The following is a 20,372-nucleotide window of genomic DNA, read 5'->3' as shown; positions in this document are numbered from 1 at the left end:
TCCAAAGCCATAGATAGATTTTCTGTTGAGTTAGTTAATATGTAATAATTACATTTGGAATATGGGAATATCACCCAAAATTTTGGTACTAGAATACTGACCTAAAATATATTGTATTTTTCTGCGGTGGAAATTCTTAGCAAAGACAAGGAAAGTAAATAATTCATATTTTAAATACACATTTGCTCCATCACATCTAAGAATATTATGGAAAGTTAGTGGTATTGTTCTTAAAACTTCCAATAATTTCCTATTGATATGTTTCTCTGATAATGAGAAAGCAAGTCTTGAGCTACTGAATTCCAATTGAGATAGAAATTCAGGTAGAGCGTGAGAAAAATGTTTATATAAATTTTCCTCATAATATACCCATGACAAAATAAATGGCTGTAGTGTTCTGTGCTGCCAGCAGCTAGCTTGGGTTACTGCAGTCAAAGCAGAAGCAAAAGTTTTGCTATTAGTAGGTGTACCAGAAAAGACTAGCCCTTTGTAATTATTTTATATTTAGATGATTTAATCTTTTAAGGAAAAACTAGAACTAGATTAAATTCAACCCAAAAATTTTAAAAAAAAAAAAAAAAAAAAAAAAGAGTTTAGCGATTACTCATAAGTTAAATTACAACTGAGATCAAACAAATACTATGTCTTCACAATTTCAGATGTGAAAAAAATAACATTTTTAATAGGACTCAGTCCATATCTCAACTCAAAAATCCTTGCATTCCGTTGAATTTGGGCTTTGAGTTTACCATGATATGTAACATCAGCAATACAAACAACTGCACTTTAAGATGAAAATACTGGTAAAATACGATATTTTATCTTGCTAGTGTAAGGTCTCCTTGTATTCAAAGTGAACACTAATCTTTCGTTCATTTGATCGTTTTTTATGTGTGCGGAAAAGGGGAGGGACTTTTCGTCTGTGCTGTTTTTGTTGTTGTTGTTGTTTGTTTGTTTGTTTGTTTTGTTTTGTTTTTATTTTTAGTTTTTTTGGAAGCCTTTTGATAACACCGGATTCTCATCTGTAATACCTACTATTTGATCATTTGCACACTTCATCACTGATATTCTTCCTAATTTACAATTAAATTGAAATTTTTGAACACAGTGCCTCATGTTGGATTAGTTCAGAACATAGTTGGAATTGTTCCAGAGGAATAACAAGTTCCAAAATAACCTCTGTCACTTTCTCTATTCAAGATGTCCTCATTCTATTCTGACCTCTTGCGTTCTCCCTAAAAAACTCTACTTGTAACTAACTGATAACTTTGAGTAACAACTGACTACAAGTTCATAATGTTTCCTTATACCCTAACAGTTATGTGCATCTCTTTGCAAGAATGTCTACAGTCTCCCTCTTTGTGATTTTTTTTTAACGGTCATGAACCTTGAAGTAAATTATGCTTATAAATTTAGACAATCATTACTTTCTTGATTAAATAAATACAAAATGTGTTCAGGCAAATTATAAATGTAACTAATTCAAGCTTGACCAAGAAAAGCTTTTAGATGCAAATCCCAGTTATGTAGGAAAAGTGTCCTGTGTAAGTGCAGTCAATGGACCACAGTTTGTAAATGACTCAGAGGCTCCTTTCTCTTCACACAGGTATAGTGGTCCTCTTTGCATAGATGATTACTGCAAATTCATACTTATTTTATGTTTGACAGTAGTACCAACTGGTTAACAAACTGACTTATTTACTTGAACACTAAGCTGCTAATCAACTGGCAAGACTAGTTGTCTATTTGTTCTAGTACAGACTACACATACAGAGTGTCTTCCTTGGTTGGATTATACAAGTAGCTACACGCCAATGGCTGAGCATTGATTCTGAATTCGTTGTAGCCAGCTTTGTAGGAGGCAAAACTCATGTTTCACACTGCCTTCAACTTAAATTTCTTATGCTCTTTTCCACTGAACTGCCATAAAACAGTACTCATTTTCTGAGCGCAACAGATTGCTATGAAAGAACAGTGATAAAGTTACTGAACTGATAAGCCCCTGCCAAAAACGATCTGGGGAAAGCTGGATGGATGCCAGTAATGTCCCCTTGCAGCCCAGAAAGCCAACTGTGTCCTGGACTGCATCAAGGGAAGTGTGGCCAGCAGGGTGAGAGAGGAGATGCTGCCCCTCTGCACTGCACTGTTGTGACTTCACCTGGAATACTGTGTCCACATATGGAGTCCTCAGTACAGGAGAGACATGGAGCTGTTGGAGCTCTCCAGAGGAGAGCCACAAAAATGATTCATAGAATGGAACACCTCTCCTCTGAGGGCAGGCTGAGAAAGCTGGGGCTCTTCAGCCTGAAGAAGAAAAGGCTGTGAGATCACCTGATAATGGCCTTTCAGAATGTAAATGAGGGCTGTGATAAAGAAGGGGACAGACACTTTAGCAGAGTGTGTGGTGATAGGACAAGTGGAAATCTAAGCAAGCTCAAAGAGGGTAAGTTTATGTTAGATGTAAGGAAAAAATAAATAAATATAAGGAAAAAAAGGGTGGTCAGGCACTGAAACAGTTTGCTCAGTGTTGTGGTTGATGCTCCAACCCTGGAGACTTTCAAGGGAAGGCTGGATAAGTCCCTGGGCAACTTGACATCTATCTGTGGATGTCCCTATTCATTGCAGGGGAGTTGGACTAGATGGCCTTCAGAGGTCCCTTCCAACTCTAAGGATTCTGATTCCATGATAAGATGCTAAAGATGCCAGTTTAAGTTATTCCAAATACCTCCCAATTCATGCTATCAACTTGTGTTTGAGTAGTGATCTCCATTAGATTCAACATCTGAAGTTACTAAATAAGATACTTCAACAATATGGATAAGTCTAGAGATCGCAGTGTTTGTAATTGTCCATTCATAAGGTTTGTACATGATCTTGGATCTTGAGTAATACCTTGAATACACTGACATCCAGGGAATGCTTGACATTGTCAAGCTCAAACACCTTGTGTGCCTCATTAAGTTCCAAACTTAACTTCTCAAAGGACAGTTTTTACCTAGCAAAGATTGAGTTATACTGTATTTCTTTCCACTGTCTTGTTGCTCACAAGAAGCTTAGGTTTCTGCTTTCATGAACAACATTAAGTAAAATCATCTTATAAAATGGGTTTTCATTTTTGCTGAATGATCTTGGCCAAGAAAAATTAAAATAAAGTATACTTTATTCATTATGTTCTTCTACTTTTCCGTAGCTACGAATAATACTGTAATTGTATCCAAAATAGATACTATGTGAAAAGCACAGCAAAGCTTAAAGTTTCACTAAATATTAGGGAAAAAAAAATGAGTGAGGTTACAGATATATTCTCAGTTCAGTAGGAATGCACATAAACGTGACAGGAGCATGAGTCAGACAGAGTTTTGAGAACTTTTGTGCAACTTTTCAATAAAGTGAGCACTACCCAAAGCACCAAAACACCTTGAACCACGGGAGTAATACTTTTCTTAGAAGTGAAATAAAATCAAGGAGCATTTTTAAAATGAAGCAAAGTTGGAGAAAGAAAAGTGAACAAGTAAACAGATTATTCGCATCCACTATGTCCTTGGAAGGATCATCCTTCCCTTCAGGTTTGCCCTTAGTTCAGCAATGTTTAATCAAGTTTCAAGAAACTCTGTACGTAGCTCTCACTGGGTCCCTAGGAAATATATCTTTCTTTTCATCACCTCTGATCCCTGACTGTGTCTGTTCCCAGACTTCAGAGGAGAAGGAAAAGGAGATGCTGAAACAGTGAACTACACAATGACAGGCAAAACCAATGCCATCTATTGCTATCTTCTTTAAGGACACATTCACACTTCCAGCTTTAGATATTTAGCTTAGCCTTGCCAGGTCCCTGTGAATTAGTCATCTGCTTTAGTAGAATGATTCAGAATATGTAAGTACAGTCATTAAAAAATGATCAGATTAGCTTTACATACAGAATGTGTCTGTGTGTGATACAATGGCTATGCAGTGGCTTTAGAGTAGCTATATAATGAGCAGAGAGTTCTCTGCTGGTTTGGTACTCCTCTGTAGCATCCTTAGAAAGGACCTTGCTACATTTACATGAATTTGTATTATCTTGTGAGTGTTTATCTGTATAATTATATGACACAGCTTCCTGTCTGGTAGTGTGATAAACTCAGTGACACAGTATCTTTCCCACCCTATTCTCTACAATCAGTGTTACAAGATTTATAATGTTATTATTGATAATGCAATTTGGAGGTAAGCTTAAAGTCGAGAGGTAAACAGTAGTTAAGGCCATAACATGCTGCTTTGAGCAAGAAAAGCTTCAGGGACAAAAGGCTGAAGAAGAAAAAGGTGAAAGGAAAAAAAGTAGAATTCAGGAAAACGGGGAACATCACAGGATTACAGAGTCACAGAATTAAAGAGGTTGGAAGGGACTTCAAGAGATATTTGAGTCCAATCCCCTGCTAAAGCAGGTACCCTACAATAGGTCGCACAAGTAGGCACCATATCTCCATAGAAGGAGACTCCACAACATCTCTGGGTGACCTGTTCCAGTGCTCTATCACCCTTAGCATACAGAAATTCTTCCAATTGTTTGTATGGAACTTTCTGTGTATACGTTTTAGGCGACTGCTCCTTGTCCAGTCAATACACACAACTGAGAAGAGTCTGGCTTCATCCCTTTGCCTCCCATCTCTCTTTAGATATTTATTAACATCTCTCAGATTCCCCCTAAGTCTTCTTTTCCCCAGGCTGAACAGACCTAGGTTACTCAGCTTTTCCATAGAAGGGAGATGCTCCAGGCCCTTTTTCATCTTTGAGGTTCTCTGCTGGACTCCTTCTATGAGATTGCTGTCTTTTTTGAAATGGGGAGCCGAGAACTGGGCACAGTATTCTAAATTTGACCTCACAAGGGCAGAGTTGGTGAAGGGAATCACCTCCCTTGACCTCCTGTCCATATCTTTTTAATGAAACCCATTGACCTTATTGGCCACAAGGGCACACAGTGAATGCCTTAATGCCATTTTGACTATCTCATAAAGCAAACATGAGCCACAGATGAGTATTAGAGTTTTCCATTAAAATTACAACAGCAGATAGATTGTGATGATGTTCATCAGCTGTGCCATCAGTCTCTAGGCATTACAAAGCTAGTGCCACTTGCTCCTGCCTGTAGACTGAAGCTGGTGACTCTCCAATGCCCTTTATCAACTGATGGCGTAGCACTGCTATAATAACAGTTCATACCTTGAAATTAGCAACTGGGCATCTGCATCAGAGGGAATAAGTGGTCCCACCAGTGGGCTGTAATGATGAGCCCCTACACTTAACAAGAGTTCAGGGATACCGCATTCCTTGTACCAAAAATCTTGTGGCTTAAACAGCAACAGAAGCAATATGAATTATTGAAATAAGAGTGGGAGAAGAACTCATTAACAAGAAAGAACTGGGATTCCTGATGGATGAAAAGCTTGACATGAGCCAAGAGTGTGTGCTTTCAGCCCAAGACAACTGTAGCCTGGGTTGCATCAAAAGACAGGGAAAGGGGGGTGATTGTGAGGAGAACTGTGTTCAGGCAAAAGAAGTATGTGGAGATGTTGGAGCAGAGACCCGGAGTCAGGCTGGATGGGGCCATGAGCAGCCTGATTTAGTGAGTGGCAACCCTGTTCACAGCAGGAGGTTGGAACTAGACAATTTTTAAAGTCATTTCCAACTCAAACCATTCTATTATATTCTTCCAACCCTAAGCCTTGTAGCATTAGCAATTGCATCCCTAAGTGCATCTCCAGTCCTCTTCGGAGTGTGTGACTATTGCAGCACATTATCTTTGCAGAAGCACTACAAACACTGACAGACAGGAGATAGAGGCTATGTACAGAGGGTTTGTGCATGAAGTAAAATAGGACGAGCATTAGAGCACGGGGCACTGAGCCTGAATGCGTCTCTCAAAGTCTGTGACCATCTCACTACATGTAGCAAGAAACTCCACATGAAAGCACATTAAAAGAACTTTCTTTGGAAGCATCCTGGCAGAGTAGCACAGATATAGTCACTGAAAAGTTTTCACTGTATCATTACTCTTATTTATGCCCTATTGCTTAGAACTTATGTCAGCAGAATAATTCCATCCATTCTCTTTCATGCACAATAATACAGTTGTAGATAGATATGTCATAAGAAGCAATTCCAACTGAATTGTTATTGCAACATATAATCAAAATCTTGTGAATCATGACTAAAGTGCCAGGCATTCCAAAGTAAACTGAATCTGTTAAGTTTAAATGAATCTGATCAGTGGATTACTTGTCAGTGAGAAAATTTTACCATTTTCACCCTTCATATTAGTGACAGTACAGTTCTCTGAAGGGAACATGTCTTTTAACTGCCTTTTCCCAGTCAAAGGCCATATATCAACTTTTGATACTAGAGGGGGGAAAAAAAGGTTTTATTTCACCATTCATAGTATAAGATTCTCTTCCAGAATGCTAAGTGAATTCTGCTGACCCCAAAACTGGCAACAATAAAATTTGTCCATTATGGCAAAGTCCCAATTACTATTCCCACAGTCTAGAAGCAGTTTTATGCTAGTCTGATGCTGTCACACTATATCTCCACTGAACTGATGACCTCTCCTTCCCTCAGCATGTCTACATTTGCAGATCAAACTGTTGTGTTTTTTTTCATAAAATGTAAAAAAGCTAGTACATCTTAGTCACATTCTAAGGTTAGTTAGGTAACGCCGCATGGAGATCACATTGAGATTACGTATGTGACACTGTTGGAACCAGAATTTTGTAAAATATCCTCTAATTCAAAGGTAAAATTCATGGAATGATACATAACTACATGGACCAGTAGATCCCTAAAATAATCTCAGTCCTTGCGCACCTGGAGCATACTCATTTCATCGTAGTGCTTATTTCTAGGAGAAATTAGACAAAATCAAATGCATCTTTTGGGGTTGTTATATGTGTTATATCAAAGGGACATAGAGATCATGTGATCAAATCCTTTTCCTTTTCAGTCCTCCCAACTGGGGTATAAAGATGGATTCAAAGCCCTTTTGCTGATTTGATCCATATCTGGTAGCCACTCTTGCATGTAGTCAGCAGTTGGTACTGGTACTTGGCTATCTGGTTTGAGACTATAGCATTTTGCTCCCAGTTAATGCAAATAACTGACTGCCCAGGTAAGTAAGGGAGAGTGGGCTGTGCTTAAACAGTGTAGATTAAGTAATTGTCATCTGTATTTTTTTCCTCTCTTTTTTTCTCCTGAGCGTATGAGGTCTATCACAAAGGCTGTCAGCTCTCTTCTACTGACTTCTCCTATTCACATGGGAAAAGAAATAGTATCTCTAACAAAAGAATTGTTCAAGTAGGTAGGAAAGATTAACTTTCATTTCTGTGTTCCTTGGAGATACAAATTGCCATTAATATTCTAGTAGCGTTTTTGTAGAACATGAATCAGTGTTGGACAGCAGGTTCCATCTGTCTGGATGTTAATACAAAGCTTACAACAATAATACTGTAGTTAGATGAATACTGCCCTGAGCATACAAATACTTCCAATGTAAACATCTAATTTACTGTCTTGAAATGTACAAGCATCACATTTTAATGAAATTAAAGCTTTTGTGCTGCAGGATAATATGGAAATAATTCAGCTGTGCGTATTACATTGCTGAATTTACCACTTCCAACATAGGATAGTTTGGCTGTTTTGAACTGTGTCTTCACCCACTATAAATCAAAACAGATCCTTATGGCAGAATAAAACTATTTCATTGTACAATGGCTAAATATCTGCTTCCTTGAGTACCTACTTTGTCTGGATTTTACTACTTACATGCATTGCCTCCCAAGCTGTCTTTCTAATGAGTGAAAAATTGAAATATCTTAGAGGAACTAAAATTTCTCCATTAATTTCTCTTTTTCTTCCTGGGGGAATTATGAAATTCTACAAGAAATTTATTATTTTTAAAGCTTCTGAGAAAAATAGGATAAGTTATTGATTCATTGCTCTCATTTAGGAACACGGAAAAAAATATTACAACAAAAGCCTTTTTCTCGAAAAGCAGAAACTTTTTCTAAGTAGCAAAATGTTTCTGATATTGAGACATTGTGTAAAAAAGAGGAAAACATGTATTAAAATATTAGTATAATTTTTAATTTTAAATGTATCAAGGATACAATATGGCAAAAAAAAAAAAAAGAAAAGAAAAGAAAGAAAGAAAATAGTATTTTCATCCTTTCTTCAATTATTTCAAAATGTTTAGATGCATTTTGTCTTAAGCCCAATATATCTTATAAAAAAGGATTCAAAAGAAATTTTAGGTTAGAATAAAACACAGTGACCTTAAGTAGCCCTTCCTGGTCTGGAACACTTTTCTTGAGATAAATTTTGAGAAATTCTTCCAGTTCCCTATTCTTGCAAATCAAAACACATGTTGGGGCAACACATTTGAGCAGAATTGCAAGATATCAGCAAAGTAATGCTAAATATTTGATAGCTACAGATTGATCTCTTTTATTTTTTATTTTTATTTTATTTTTTATTTTTATTTTATATCTCTTTTTTGCACTAGCAAAAACAGAATAATTAAAAAGTTTACTGATTTGTTTACTTTTTATAGGTAATATATCACAGATTTGAATCTGTTCTCCATTTACAATTACTTTTGAATTCAGTACTTTAATGTTTCAATTTTAAGACCTTCATGTCATCACTGGCTTTCATGTTATTAAAATCTAACTGTCCTGAAGTTCTGGTCTGAGTAAGAGACATAATAGTACTGTTAAAGCTGATAACGACTGGTCCACTTGTATGGAGAAAAAAAGCACTTCAAGAGACCATGTTAATTCTGACACATTGGTGGTTTCCAGCTTTTACTGCTCAACAGCACTTCAGAAATTGTATTTATTCCCTGTTCTCACAACAAAGACTACATTTTCTTGCCAGTAAATTTAAATAACGTGCATTTATAGATACCATTTTCTTTTTTCTTGTGCAGATGTTTCTGTATAGCAAACAGCAAGGACAAAATGAGAGGGGCTGTTGAGCCTCCTTTGAAAAATCTCACCACAAGACATTTTGCGTAGATTAGATTAAATAGAGCTGAAAGTAGCTTACAGCACATTAATAATAAGTCTTAGCATATTCTCATGACCTAGGACATCAAACACAGGAACTGCAGCATTATAAATGTTTTAAAATCTGAAGAAAATCCAATTTATTCAGTGTTGTGCCAAGAGACTGGGCCAAGCATCATCTTTTTTCTAATTAGGTCAAAAATATTCAAATGAAAAACTCCATCTACTGTGATAATATAAAACATTGATATTAAGTAGTGGCATTCTGGTTATTTAAGTGTTTTTACTATAGCAATAACTCATATCCATTTCCTGTGAGATGTAGAGACTTGAAGTACATCTATTATGAAAGACTCAGAGAACGTGTAGGGAGATGAGAGTGCTCACAGTCATTCAAGGAGAAAGAAAGATTTCAGCTATTTACAAATACTTGTCCTGATTTCTCGTAATCTACATTAGAAAATATTGACAGGTCCCACATCCAAGCTAATGTGTAATGACAGATTGCTCAGATCTGAACACTGTGAAGGGCCACAGGCTAAGTGAGTCAGAGCAGCTTCTCTGCATTTGCATCTTAAAAGTTCTTCTATCTAATATGCACACAAAACAATTTCATACTCCTGTTTTTAGAACCTAATGAGAAATGCAAGGAAAAAAAATAATGACTTACAATTTCCTTTTACCCATCTTCCATGTGCTAAAATTTGCAAAGCTTCTGAGCAACTCTTTTCACTAATCTTCCCAATTGCTTTGATTACTATTAGTACAATAAAAATAACTTTAGAATGGAAATGTCAAAAACACCAAAACCAAAAGAAATAAAAGTATAAAAATGCAAAAAAACATAGCTTAATCAAGCTATTTATTACAAATTCTTTTTTTCCTCTCAGAACATACTCACATAATTTGTTCTTTTGTGGGCTTTTTTATATTGCATTTCTTTTTTCAAAATACATAAATCTCCAAATATATTTGGAGTCTGTCTCGCTTTCATTTCCAGCATTGTCTCTTCTATTATTCCCCAGTAAGATCTTGATGGATATGTAGCAATTATAACTGTATTCAACCTCTCAGCTTCTTCAACATGTGGATCCCATTGCTCGTCATAGACTTTAAAACGAAACATAACCACATTGTCTTCTTGTGAGAATCTATTATGAATGATAAAACAGAATCAAAATTAGTTTACACTTCTCATTATCTTAATCTTGCTGGAATTCTCTGCTCGCTGATTTCATGTGTGATAGGAAGAACAAATGCACATCCTGACAATGATGGGTCAAGGTAAAACGATTACTGTTGATAACGAATGAGATTTTCCATCCTATTAAACCACTATGTCCTCTACTGGTTGTGGATAATATTTGAGAACTTATTTACTGAATTGTAACAGATAACATAGAACTGTATATATATAGAAATTTGTTGGCTGTAATGCAGAAGAGCAAAAGAGGGTACGGTCTATCACTGCATTTCATTTATCAATAAGAACTAATTGTAGGGAAAATTACTATCAACAATATGGCAGACAGAATAGATCTTCCTGTTTTATACCGAAACAATGATGAGAGCACTTTCTCCTAGTCTATCCTTTCCCTCAAAATAAGAAAAAAGATTACAACCACTCTCACAATCTTTCTGTGTAGAAAGAAAGAAATATACTCTGAATTATAGTTGTTTATGCCACAATACTACTTCATATATGAGCAACTCTTAAGTACTGTATTCTATTTGATTCTCTTCTCTAAATGTCACCAAGCCCGAAGGAACCTGAACTTTATCACTCAGATTTGTGTGCACCTCCCTTTCTGTTCATCCCATCATCAGTTTCCTCTGCCTCTCTTCCAGTCGACACTAAGTGAAGGCATTACTGGGTGACAAATGGAGGATTTCCAAACACCATTTTTAAGCAAACAACAGCAGTTCATATGTGTGTGGTTTCCACTCTTCAGCTTTCCAGCAGACACTTCTCAGAAAATATCTTTCTATACACCAGAGCAAATCAATTTCCCATAAGCAAATTGTATAAACCTTCCAGATAAAACATCACATATTTATCAAGACTTACCTTTCCAACTATACACTTTATTTTTAAAAGAAGAGTAAAACTGATGAAAGCGCTGATCTATGCGAGTGAATGGACGAGGGGAAATGGCCTTAAGTTGCGCCAGGGTAAGTTTAGGTTGGATATCAGGAAAAACTTCTTTACAGAAAGGGTTGTTAAGCACTGGAATATACTCCGCAAGGAGGTGGTTGAGTCACCATCCATGGATGTGTTTAAAAAGTCTTTGGAAGTGATTTAGCAGAAGGTTGTTAGAGTTAGGGTAGTATGGTTAGGTCATGGTTTGTCTCAGTGATCTTTAAGGTCTTTTCCAACCTGAGTGATTCTATGATTCCATGATTCTAATGTTTGTTTGTTTTTTTTAAGGATGTACTAAAAAATGTTTCCAATCTTAGGTGTTGCTGCTGGAAAGTAGATTCAAGTAGATTGCAAATATTTTTAGAGTGAAAATACTCAATTGGAAATATTGTCTGAAAATTGTAATTACTGAGCATTTTCCAGCCTTCTGTTGTCAATCTAAGTCCAATTCTGAAGCTTCAAAGAAAAAAAAAAAACCACACTCTTACGCATGCTTTTATAGTTTTCTAACAATTCTCAACCTTGTTTACTGGGTTAAGCTATAATTAACAAAGCTGACTTCTAGTAATGCTACTCACACGTGCTTTGTAACTTGCTGATATTCTAGACAAGGAAACCACAGGCATTGCAAGCTTACATTTAACATTCAGAGTATTTCAAATAAAATCATAGTGGAAAAGTACAATATACACAGATCTCAGATGCATTTTGAAATTCAGATTCAATTTCATTTTAACTCTTTTCATTATCTATTGAATTTTTTCTAGCTTCATAGGTTTACAGTATACAGTAACACTTGTGTTGAATTGATTTCTGAGGCATTTAATGTCAAAGAACGTCATCGCCTTACCTCTCACCACCACCATCAGCAACACAACCTATATCCCTTAATTCTTCAAACTGCCTCTAACATTGTACTACAGTCTAGGGTCAGTTCTTTCCCCCACCTGACTTTGCTGGCTCCAAAATCCTGCTGACATTTGAGAGCCTCTTTAGTACTCCTGCTTACATCCAGACCTCAAAAGTATGCACACACACAAGCCTCTATATTTGTGCAGTAAATGATTAAGTCCTCTCACAGGTTTTGTGTCACATTCATCAGAGTATTGTCATGTCCTGCCTGCGAAGGGAAAGAGGGTGATGAGAGCAAAAAGGGAAGGGATAGGCCCTATCTAGCCCCTGTTTGGAAGTGATTGATAAAATGGACACCAGCCAATTCAAAGGAGGGAACACAAGACCCCCTCCCACAACTTAACCGTTTCTTGGGCATCATTCTGGACTCTTCCAGGGACAGCTAAGACAGCAGTCAAATTAAGAAAAGGGACATCTAGCTCCTCTTCTGGCTTAATTTTCTCTTGGGAAATTGTCCAGGCTTATTCCTTATGCCAGTGAAGTTGTCTTGGGTACTTTTAGGCTATTTCTGTATATGTGAGTAGTATGGACCATTAGAGCAATTTGTTAATACTGTCTATATTGCCTAATTCAGGATTTCTCTCGAGAGTAGCTTACTTATCCCTTACTATCCCTTACTTTCTTCCACGTGTGGCTGAAAGTTGATGCGCTCCTCAAGAATCCCTCCCAATTTCAACTGAAAAAGGTTTAGTGAATGTGCTCATATACTTTTTTGTGTTATAAGACAAAGCCAGAATAAGGTGGGACTATGAGAGAATGCACTTCTGAACCACAACACTGATGAGAACAGTAGTTGGGATTTTGTGCCTTAAGTGACATTAGATTATAGTAGGCACTTACGTTTGGAGAACTAACTCAAGATTAGAAGCTCAGATCTGGTTCCAGGTTGAGATATCTAATTGTAGTCAATGCTCAGCCAGTTCTTTAATCATCTTAAATTTTTGTATTAAATCAGTTGAAACAATTGTGAATTTCAGCAGCCTAATCTTTGAATCCTTGAAAGAAGAAATTTGCATTTATTTTCTCTAGAAAATATTTTATATGTTAAGCATTATAGCCATACAGTACTGCCAAGAGTACGCTAGATAAATTTTATTGAATTTATCTCCTGTCCATTTGCTGCCATATTCTGATAATACTTTTTACCAGTATTCCTGCTAAAAATCTTAGTTGCTATTGACATTAAACCAACATAATCATTGATTCCAAGACTTCAACTTTTTTTTTTTTCTTTTTTTCTCCCTACTGTTAGGTAGAAAAAAAGCTCTTTTTTACAGTAAGCTCATATTAATTTTTTCAGAGACCTTGCATGAACAATATCCATCTTCTTTAAATGGTTACAATGACTTTTGCTTAAATTTAGATAATTCCAATAATAAATAATTAAAAATAACAAAACCATGACACTATCATACTTATCTCTCATCCATCCAATCTCTATATTCTCATTTATAATCATAATCTTTCCCTAGTTTTCTAATAAGTTAATAATTTAGCTTTTTTTCCTGAAGTGTTCAATTATCCTTAACCGTACCCCAACTTCATTTCTACTGTCTTTGTTACTCTTTTATTTATGGTACTAAAAAGCCTTTTGCTATGAAATTTTCTTATTAAAATAAGTTGACACACTCCACAGGTGGTCTCTCCATGACAGAAGTATTGGCAGGGAAGGAGGAGAAGCCTGCATTCCTGCTGTTGTAGAAAGTGTTGTATGAATAAATAAAGCATTTCAGTTTCCATCACAACAAGCCTCTGGCCTTTTCCCAAACACACAAAAAAGATGGAAAGCAAATTAATGCTAAGCATTTTAAGGAAAGTAAATTTCTGAGTCAAATAATTCACCAACATATATGTTTGCATTTCCTTTGACTGAGCAATTACTCTTTTTCTCGTGGATAGCAAGAGCTTTTAGCCAAATAGAAATTTAACTGATTGTACACATAAGACTCATTAGATAATTTTTCATATTCATCTTACTTTATTTTCCTCCAAGATCAGAACGAAAAACAGTTTTATATCAAGACTTATGTTGTGTATAAGATTTTATAATTTGCAAACATTATAGGAGTGTCAGTTCATTTGTTTGGTGCTGACAGTATACTGATGAAAACAATTACTGTTCTGCAAAGGCTATCATCGTACTAATAACACAATGTCTTCAGAGTGACCACAGAGTGTTGAAAGAAGAAGTACACAAAAGCCTACTTACAGCAGGAGAAAATGAAGGAAGCTTACATCCCAGTCATTTCCCAGATCAAATTTCATTCTAGTGAAACACACATTCCTTTTTACTTCAGATGTAAAAGAAGTTACAAACGTGACGCAACAAAATTTTGGGCCTTCCTAATGGAGAAACAACAACAACAGCAACAACAAAAAAGCTCAGTGAATTCTGATTAAAAAAGAAAAACTTTTTCTAATATAGTTATGCTTTGTTTAAAATTACCTTTAGACAAACAATATGATTCAAATACTGATACATATTTGTTTAGAAGAAGAAGGGCGTTATATCATTATGTTATACTGGGGAATTTTGTTGTTAACATGTCCTTCCCCTGTCTCATTCATCTTTGAATCTATTGAGCTATTATTTTCTTCTACCTCTGTGCTGAGAGTAGTGACTGGTGTTACATCTGAAATGGAGTACATTTTTCCTTAGAATGGAATTATGTTCTTTCAATTTCTATTTCTATAAAATTAATATAATAAAACACTGTTTATCACAGTCAGACAACAGAGTGTTTTAAGTTTGTTTTTTTTTTTTTCCTAACTATAGAAAAAAAAAGATTCACAGTCTAATATTGGCAATTTGGCTTGAATTCATTATTGAATCACTCTCAATTTAAACAGAAGTTAAATGAATTTTGCACTGTAAGTTGTCCTGCCTACAAAGGGAATTCTTTACCTTGATTGGTTGCTGAAGAGATCAACTCAGGCTTGTTAATATTAACAAGGGTGAGAACACTTCTTTATTTCTGTTGAAACAAAGAATAAACTATGGCATCATACTCTATGTGATACGTGACCATTAGGCTCAAGTCAGTATTCCTAGCAGGAGTTTTTGTCACTGCTTCAACAGACAGAAAGCCTTCACTGGAGAGGTATATCTAAAAATCCAAGCATGGATGGAAAAAGCCACCCACCTCCATAGATACTTTCTCTAATATAGAAAGAGATCTTACCTTACTTTCAAAATAAAGGAGAAGGAAGCATTTCAACTCATCCATTTCTATGTGATGCTTGCAAGTACTTGCTGAGGATTATTTGGCTTCAGTGTCCATGATGGCTGAAAAGTTTCAACCCTCAGTTCTCATGTCCTTCAGAGGGCCTTCCCAAATCACCACCAAGTCTGGGAATGAATGTGCAATATTTCCAAGCAGGCTTTGGCTTACACACCATTTTAGAGGTAGCATTTACCCTAACAGCTGTCCTCTGGCAGAAGAGAGGCAATTGTTTTTATACTATTCTCCCAGAGCTGCAGCTTTATCATAAAAACAAATTTTTTAGAACAGCTGAAACATGTTTATTTTCACTTTTTTTTATCTTCATGTTCTTTATGACTAATATAGTGTAAGCAAAGACTGAATTTGAAACTTCTAAATGTAACAGCTGAACATTTTTAATGAGTATACTTCAGCAGTGTTACATAGAGATGTAGTGGAACTGAAATCACACAAGATTCAAGGTGCAAAGGAAAAAAAAAAGCTGAGCTACAAAAAAAAAAAAAAAAAAGGGGCCATGTTACACTGTGTAGTAATATCATAAATCACAGTTTGACCAGATACAATTAATATTATGGGGGTTTTTTTCTTCCTTCCTTTCTTCCTTTCTTTCTTTCTTTCTTTCCTTCTTTCCTTCTTTCCTTCTTTCCTTCTTTCCTTCTTTCCTTCTTTCTTTCCAGTTCCCTTTTACATTTTACTTCTCATTCTTCTCAGATTTGACTTAGAAGATCATTTTTTTTTCTTTTTCTGAAAATGTGCTGGATATTGAAATTTGATTTGACAATAATATAGAAGTGAAACTTTAAAGACAAAAAGGTTCATTAGAATTCATCACTGATAAGTGTCAGAAGACACTAACTCACTGATGCTTCCCTGTAACTTATTGATTAAAGATTGAGAAGGAGTAAAATGGGTATATTGAAGCTCTTTTGAAACAGAGAATTAAATTATCATCTTCATCATCCTTCATTATGGAAGCAGCAGTTCTCAATCCTATTTATTAATTCTAAAAATTATCATGGAATTTGTCTTCCAGGACTGGAGTTATATTCACATATTTTTCCTTTTCAGGATAATTATTCTTCCACAAGGAAGCTTGCGAATTCTGAATGCTTCCAAGTCTGATGAAGGACGGTATTCATGCCAAGGTGTAAATGTATTTGGGTCTGCAGAAATTGTTGCATCAGTATCTGTTAAAGGTATGAAAAAAACACGTTAATGTTATTGATGATTTCCCATTGTTAATGTTTCTTTATTGCTTACAATCTCCAGCCAAGCATGCAACACTGTACAAACAGAATAAGAGACCATTTAAAACAAAGTATCAGGTTAACTTCTCTTTGATCAAGCTCTGCATGAAATTGCACAGTTCAGCTTTTAAATTTTAGCAGTGTGTCAGCAGAATTTGTATAACTATTAAATCAACTGGATCATAAATAATTCTATAAATAAAACAGAAGAAAACAGAGAAACTAAAAATCAATACCCCTTTTAACGTGTGCTAGTTTGGCAAACTCATTTAGCCCTTACTCCTTTCTGCATGGGAATAAAGAACTCAAAGATATTATATTGATGTCTTTCTATAACTACACTTCCAACTAAATGTTCTTAATCCTTCCATATTTCAAGAACCTACGAGAATAGAGCTGACTCCCAAGAAAATAGAGTTAACGGTTGGAGAAAGCATCGTCCTCAGTTGCAAAGCCCTTCATGATAGCACCCTAGATGTCACTTTCTATTGGACACTTAATGGGCAGCCAATTGATTTTGATAAAGAAGATGGACACTTTGAAAGCATCAAGGCAGTAAGTAACCGTGCATATTTTATGCACTGCAGAGTGATAAGAGTTTGCATGCTTTTACATGTTAAATAAGATAACCTGTTTCACTAATGTTGAAAAGAAATGTAGAGAAGGTGAAGATTTCAGAACACGGGTTAAGCCTTCATGCTAGCTGTGAGGCATCTGATGATCTTCCCAAGGGAACAGAAAGCAATTTAAATCCAACTCTTATTACATGATTCAAATGATTTTGATGTAGAAAAGATGTTTCTATAAACATTAATTTCTTTTTCACAAATAACATGGATGTTGAAGTGTCCTTTTCTCTGAATGCTTTTATTTTATCTGCAAAATATCAGATATTTTGGTATCTGAATAGTAATGAACATATATTTTATTTTCCACCCCCCTGCACAAAGTAGATACTAGCTGTCAACTGTTACTAAAATGAAGAAAAATAATTTGGAAAAATATGCACATAAATTACACATTACCCTATGATTAAAACAGTTTGATGTGATCAAATAATAGTATGATAAAGTAATGTAAACCTGTTTGTTTTAAGTTAATGTTTCAAATATAAGTACAATTAAGAAAAGATAACTTTACGTTGTAAAACTTGTTAGCTGAATTCATTTCTTCTAATTGGCTTTAAATAAATCATACCATACATACATACTGTATCAAACTATATATGTGTGTGTGTGGTTTTTTTCTGTTGTTAGTGATTTGTCTGATTGTCTTTTAATTTGGCTTGACTTAATAAGCCTTTTAGTGGAAAAAGATTAGCAAGGCATGCCTTAGTGTGAAAGTTCTTAGCATACTTATCTTCATCTGACAAAGTCCAATACACAAAATCCAGTACTAAATATTTAAGAAGGAAAATTTTTTTTTTTTTTTTTTTTTTTTTTTTTTTTTAAACAAGGTTACAATGTCATCTGATTCAAGAAAATGCCCTATAAATACAATTTAACTTGAAGCTTTTTTCCTAGCATTTAAAATACAAATGTGTTATGCAGTTCCTTCGGTATATTTTAGAATTTCTATGTTGGAGGGAATTTCTAATCATTGAGAAAGACATTTCTTATACAAAAGTAAAGTTAATTTAACAAAATTAAATTTTTATATGTACTCAGGAATAAGTAGATTGTGGAAGTATTCTTCCATAATTGCATTTCTTCTAGAAACAGCCATCACATTGATAAAAGTAAGGTTTGTCCAGAGGGAGAATTTGGAGTAGGACATACTGAACCTATATCCAGACAAATATTCATGCAGTCATAATGGAATCAATACTTAATATCTAAATGATGAAGTAGGAAAAAAAAAATTGTTTAATGAGTAAATATTTGCCATCTTCAGAGTTGCTATTTACTTCCAGAGCCTCATTTACCTTTCTGTTAATCACATTTGTATAGTAAATTAGTCAAGAGGATAAAAATATATTTCTTTCATTAAAACCTAAGATATGACCAAGTATTAGGGGAAAGAAAAACAAAGTAAACCTCTTCAGTTTATCCTATCAATTAATCTCCTTTAATCCATCCTTCACAAATAGGCATACACATTAAAATTACCACTTTAAGAATGCAGTGAAAAGGAATCTAAAGATCTCTTGAAATATAATAAAATTCAATTTTTATCCCTGATTTTCTTTGAAAAAATACTTCTTTATTGCATGTGTTGATCATGTACAATTTGCTTTTCTTTTCTATACATCGAAGAAAAATATATCCTTTGTGTGCATGACATTCTATAATTACACGTCTATTTTGTGTTGCACACACTGATTGTTCATCAGATGAAAAATGTTCCAACTTGTTTGGGTTCAGTCTATTTATTCGAAAGCCTGACAGTTGAATATTATTTGAATGGGCTTTGTTAATAACAAAACTATTCTCAGCTTCTAAACACCAGTTGCACTGTGTGCACTTTCACCATGGCAGCTCCGGGTGTTATGATAAACATTCTGATGTTTAGTGCAGTATTGTAAAAGCTGTCACCTAAGTAATATTTATTTGGGTCATAGATAAATTTTCACTTGGTGAAATTATGTGTTCCCTAGTAATCACAATTAATTGGAAAACTTGTCTAATACATATCATTTTCCTTGCTTTTAAATTATGGGGGCTGCTCTGAAAGTAATGTCTCATTTTATTATGTTGGCCCATAGTATCAGAGGCAGATGGTGGTAGGGTAGTAGAGGTTGAACCTTCCCACCAATTTTCCATTACACAAGGTTACCATGTGACAGATGGCAGCAGGGGGACAGTCTGACAAATGGTGTCTGACACGGAAGTGCATATGAAGCAAAGGTATGTTACTGAATTCCTTCATGTGGAAAAAAATGGCACCCATTGACATTCATTGATGGTGATGAATTTATGGAGGCCAAGCAGTGATGTGAGCACGGCAAGATGGCAGATGGCATATTTCAGCAGTGGCAACAGTGCCATGTAAGACAAGCCATGTTCTGGACGACCATGCAGATATTTACTAGCATGACATGCAGGCCCTTGTTCATCACTGATGGAAAATGTACAGCTAAAGATGGTGATTATGTTGAAAAATAGTATTTTGTAGCTATTCTGAGAATTTGTTCTATCAAATATTTTTGTAATTGTGTTTAGTTTCCATAACTAATTAGGAGGCATTACTTTTGGAGCAACCTACATATACATTGATTAAAAAAAAAAAAAAAAATTGTTATCATTTTCCAGATTGACAATTAATTTTTATGCAAATTAAAAATTTCCTTGTCGTTATTTACTTAGCTACAAAAGATTTTATACCTATGGCAATGTAGATACTTAAGGGACTTGTCTGGCAAGAGGATAAATGTACAGTTGTCAAATTGCACAAAGCTGTGCATGAAGGGAATATTAAGGGAAAGAGACTAAAATCCATTGGGGTTATTGCTGCAGTCTACACTTGAAGACAGGAAAACATGGAAAATCTTTTGCATGCATAACTCTGCAATACATTTTGTAGCAGAATTATCATTCAAAGAGATACAAATATTCAGGGTCTCTTGGCATTATAAAAATCATACTTGATCTACCAAAAGACGCTATAACATTTCAGGATCTGTGAGAAAGTAGTCCCAGTAATTAAAAAAAAAATGACATTGCATGGAAGTCTGAACTGACAAGATTTCCTTTTGGTAACACCGGTGAACACTCTGGTACAGAAAACACATGCTTTCTTGTTTCTGTTAGAGTAGCCTTGATTCTCTATTTTACTCTTTTTGTCAAGTCTAGAAATCCCATTCAAAATC

At 35.1% G+C, this 20,372-nt stretch overlaps 1 protein-coding gene across 1 annotated transcript in view; it reads left to right on the top strand.

Moving 5' to 3' along the window:
• The window catches only part of CNTN5 (contactin 5), a 227,958-nt gene that overhangs the window by 148,329 nt on the left and 59,257 nt on the right, over positions 1-20,372 (top strand). The window contains exons 12-13 of the mRNA XM_042838727.1: positions 16,386-16,513; positions 16,944-17,119. Coding sequence (XP_042694661.1) covers positions 16,386-16,513; positions 16,944-17,119 — 304 coding nt within the window. The remainder of the gene's footprint in view (positions 1-16,385; positions 16,514-16,943; positions 17,120-20,372) is intronic.

This window comes from Centrocercus urophasianus, unplaced genomic scaffold (genome assembly GCF_019232065.1).
Source record: "Centrocercus urophasianus isolate 14NV4802_14NV808 unplaced genomic scaffold, USGS_Curo_1.0 seq_9, whole genome shotgun sequence".
NCBI lineage: Eukaryota > Metazoa > Chordata > Aves > Galliformes > Phasianidae > Centrocercus > Centrocercus urophasianus.
The sequence above is the reverse complement of the archived record's forward strand: the minus strand, read 5'-3'. Positions and strand labels throughout refer to the sequence as shown.